At 41.0% G+C, this 3,129-nt stretch overlaps 1 protein-coding gene across 2 annotated transcripts; it reads left to right on the top strand.

Moving 5' to 3' along the window:
• The first annotated feature begins 234 nt into the window (after window positions 1-234).
• On the top strand, window positions 235-2,781 carry LOC119076100 (lactosylceramide 4-alpha-galactosyltransferase-like). Of its 2 annotated transcripts, none has more exons than XM_037182756.1 (4): window positions 235-372; window positions 1,485-1,762; window positions 1,821-2,252; window positions 2,318-2,781. In XM_037182756.1, exons 1-4 carry the CDS (start codon window positions 349-351, stop codon window positions 2,676-2,678), a joined length of 1,095 nt encoding a protein of 364 aa, XP_037038651.1. In that variant the 5' UTR covers window positions 235-348; the 3' UTR covers window positions 2,679-2,781. The 2 variants fall into 2 exon arrangements, with proteins under 2 accessions (XP_037038651.1, XP_037038652.1); XM_037182757.1 differs by having other exon boundaries at window positions 257-372; window positions 1,441-1,762; window positions 2,318-2,775.
• The last annotated feature ends 348 nt before the right edge of the window (window positions 2,782-3,129 follow it).

Below are 3,129 nucleotides of genomic sequence, written 5' to 3'. Positions count from 1 at the left end.
TGTTTGTTTTTTTGAACTCACCGGTTCGGTAACGGAGTGGATTAAGTGATCTCATTATTGCTTGATTGTTCCAGTGATCCATCCGTGAAATTTTCTGATTTATTATTCAATCAATTTCTACAAATCTATGGAACGTAACATCGGCCAACAAGCCATTCGAAAACGGACTAACAATATTTTCCCGTATACGAGCAGTTGTTAGTGCGATAAGGTGTAATCACGCTGGTTTGTAACTGATAAAATTGGAAATTTTCGAACAGAAAGTAGAGTGTGTTCGAACGTGAAGCAACGCTGTCGACGTTTTTCCCCTATGCAGTGCCATTTTACAATTGTTTGCTTCAGTTCAAAATGTACAAACGGATGTCGGTAAAAGTGTGTATCTAATTGTTTACTCTCTACCAGAAGACAAATTTGGTTAGTGTGATAAAATGTTGTGCTTAAGAGCAGTTCGGATAGATCTGAAGAAAGTTTTTTCTTTCATAATCCGTGATTGTCGAGAAGATGTTTGATTTTGTATACAGAGAAGTGTTTGTGTATCGGTCATATGCGGCAACAGATCTAAAAAAAACGACGCGGAAAATTTGATTTCCCACTGTTGCATTATTCCGACGAATTTTCGTTCAGTCCAATAAGCAAAATACTTTCAACGAAATCCTTTCAATGTTCTCGTAGTTCGAGTGCCCTTTTTTCCGCAAGTGCATGTTATAAGTGCTGTAAATGGTTATCGTTCGATAAAAAAAAATTTCGTCCAATTCACGCCGTAAGTGCACTGACAATTCAAAAAGGAAAGTGGGAAGGTTTTTTCAACGCAGCGTTAAATCGTCCCATTTGCATATAAAACGTTGATTTTTCGTTCATTTTTCGGTTACTCGTTCACTTAAAATTCATATTATAAAGTGCACTTAGGACGTGAATTTGGCGGTGGTGTCAAACGCTGCCTTTATGCATGCCGCATTCGCTCTTTGGATGGCCAGACCAGTTCTTTGTTCAAAATATTATTTCGATCGCGGTGCACCTGTGCACTTTTTGGGAAGATTACCCAATTTTTTCCCCACATTGAAGGCCTTGATGCACCAGGGCCCTAATGTTTCACACTTTAATGGAAGCTATAATCTTCTGTGACACTGCTGCATTTGCTGAAACTGTCAACTGCTCTATGTCTCGGTACTGAGTCTACTCTCAATGATGACGAGTGTACATAAAGATGTTGCTAATGTGTCTCACATCGTGATATCCCACACGAGCAATTTCCCATTGATCTATGGAATCAGTGTGACTCTATCTGTTCGTCTACCATCCGATCATGATGGTATCTTTGCACTTTGAACACCCCTGCATACTCATTGTTCACTTTGCTGTGTCGCGGAACGAACGGCCAGCGCTCTTTCCACATTTTCCACATTATTCGACTGATTCATTAATTTTGGAATCCGATTCCAGTTGCTTAACATACCAATCCATTCCAAAAACCAATTTCATCGCAGAGAATTTACCGGCCATGTCAAGAGTCCCGGCTTTGGATCCTGAAATCGACTTTCGTCGTTTCAATAGTCTTGCTTCTGGTCTATCTGTTCATCGCTAATTCAGCCCTCGACCGGACTGACCTGAAACCGTGCTATCGCCGTAAAGACAATAACAGCAACAATCTCGTAGAATATTTAGTTGATGTGATGGACAGCGATCGCATGCCGGTACCGGATAACACCATTTTCTTCTACATAACCACATGTTTCGAGTCTGGCCGGATTGAATTGAAACCAAGGTTCGAATCGCTATTCCCTTCAGCGAAAAATGGAAAATTTCATTTAAAATTTCAATAGAGAAGCTTGTGCCATCGAAAGTGCAGCCAAACACAATCCCAACCGGGACATTTTCGTATTATTCATCTCACCGGTTGGTTTTACGGACATTATACCGAGTTCCGTTGAATCCATTCTAAAATATCCGAATGTTCATCTGCGGAACAACGACATGTGGAAATATGCGGCTGGCACACCGTTAGATCAATGGCTCCGATCGGATGCAATGTTTTACTCAAACTATTTGTATGAACACATGTCCGATGTGCTGCGCTTTTTGACGCTGTACAAATTTGGTGGAATCTATGCAGATACGGATGTGGTGGTTAAGAAAAGCTTCGACGGTTTGGGGTTAAATTTTGCAGGAGATGATTGGGGTACTGTCGTTGGCTGCTCCGTATTGGGATTGAGCGTAACAGGACTCGGTCACAAAATTGCTGCTCATTGCTTGAAGTAAGTAATTCGCCTCCTAGGTTGATTTTCCACAGTGATCACTAATTAATCTCTTGATACGGCAGTGAGATCATCCATCATTACGATGGCAAAGAATTCATCGAGAATGGACCGTGGGTTTTCACTCGAACGCTGAATCATCTGTGCCAAACGAGTGATAGAAATTTGTGGTCGATCGACCAGTGTCACGGATTTCGGCTGTTACCGAAAAACACATTTTTCCCGATAGCCTGGATCAATTGGTTGTGGTATTTTAACGCAACATTTACCAAAAGCACACTACAGGCCAGCGAAGATTCAACGTTAATTCATGTTTGGAATGATCGCAGCAGAAATACGAGACTGGAACTGGGTAGCAATACGGCATATGAATTAACTGCTGAACAGAATTGTCCCATTGTTTACAGCACGAGCGACTATTTGTGATTCTAATAAAACATTCCACTAGTGTTATCTCGCTTTTGTTCCATTCGGGAAAGATGAGACAACAAAACATTCCATGAAAATCATAAAGTTCATAGATCGAGAGACATAAAAATTTGGTAAGAGGAGGCCACCTTCCACTACAACAATTCGTTCAACACGCAAAATATCTCGATGGTTCCACCAAACCGAGAGGGGAAACTGCTCCAGAAACTCATAAAGTACAGAGCCCAAAAAGTCGCTATCATTTTTCCAGCTTGACTTTCAGCTCCATTGCTCCATATAAAGTCACAAAGTCATGTAGAGCGTTTTTCAAAGTAATTTCCGATCCAAACAACATCCCCTCCACAATGAGTCATTAAAACGACCCTCACCTTGTTATGATGTTCAGAATCGCGTATCAGTGTGTGAAGGTTGACTCAACCTATCTTAAGAGGAATTTGGTACTCTTACT

Source organism: Bradysia coprophila, unplaced genomic scaffold (genome assembly GCF_014529535.1).
Source record: "Bradysia coprophila strain Holo2 unplaced genomic scaffold, BU_Bcop_v1 contig_232, whole genome shotgun sequence".
NCBI classification, from domain to species: Eukaryota; Metazoa; Arthropoda; class Insecta; order Diptera; family Sciaridae; genus Bradysia; species Bradysia coprophila.
The sequence above is the reverse complement of the archived record's forward strand: the minus strand, read 5'-3'. Positions and strand labels throughout refer to the sequence as shown.

What these genes read in the sequence shown, in the direction of transcription:
- LOC119076100 (XM_037182756.1), top strand. Translation starts at nt 349, where the DNA reads ATGTACAAACGGATGTCGGTAAAA. An exon ending in ACAAACGGATGTCGGTAAAA is followed by an intron (nt 373 to 1,484) that starts GTGTGTATCTAA and finishes ATTTCATCGCAG; the next exon opens with AGAATTTACCGGCCATGTCA. An exon ending in ATTGCTGCTCATTGCTTGAA is followed by an intron (nt 2,253 to 2,317) that starts GTAAGTAATTCG and finishes TTGATACGGCAG; the next exon opens with TGAGATCATCCATCATTACG.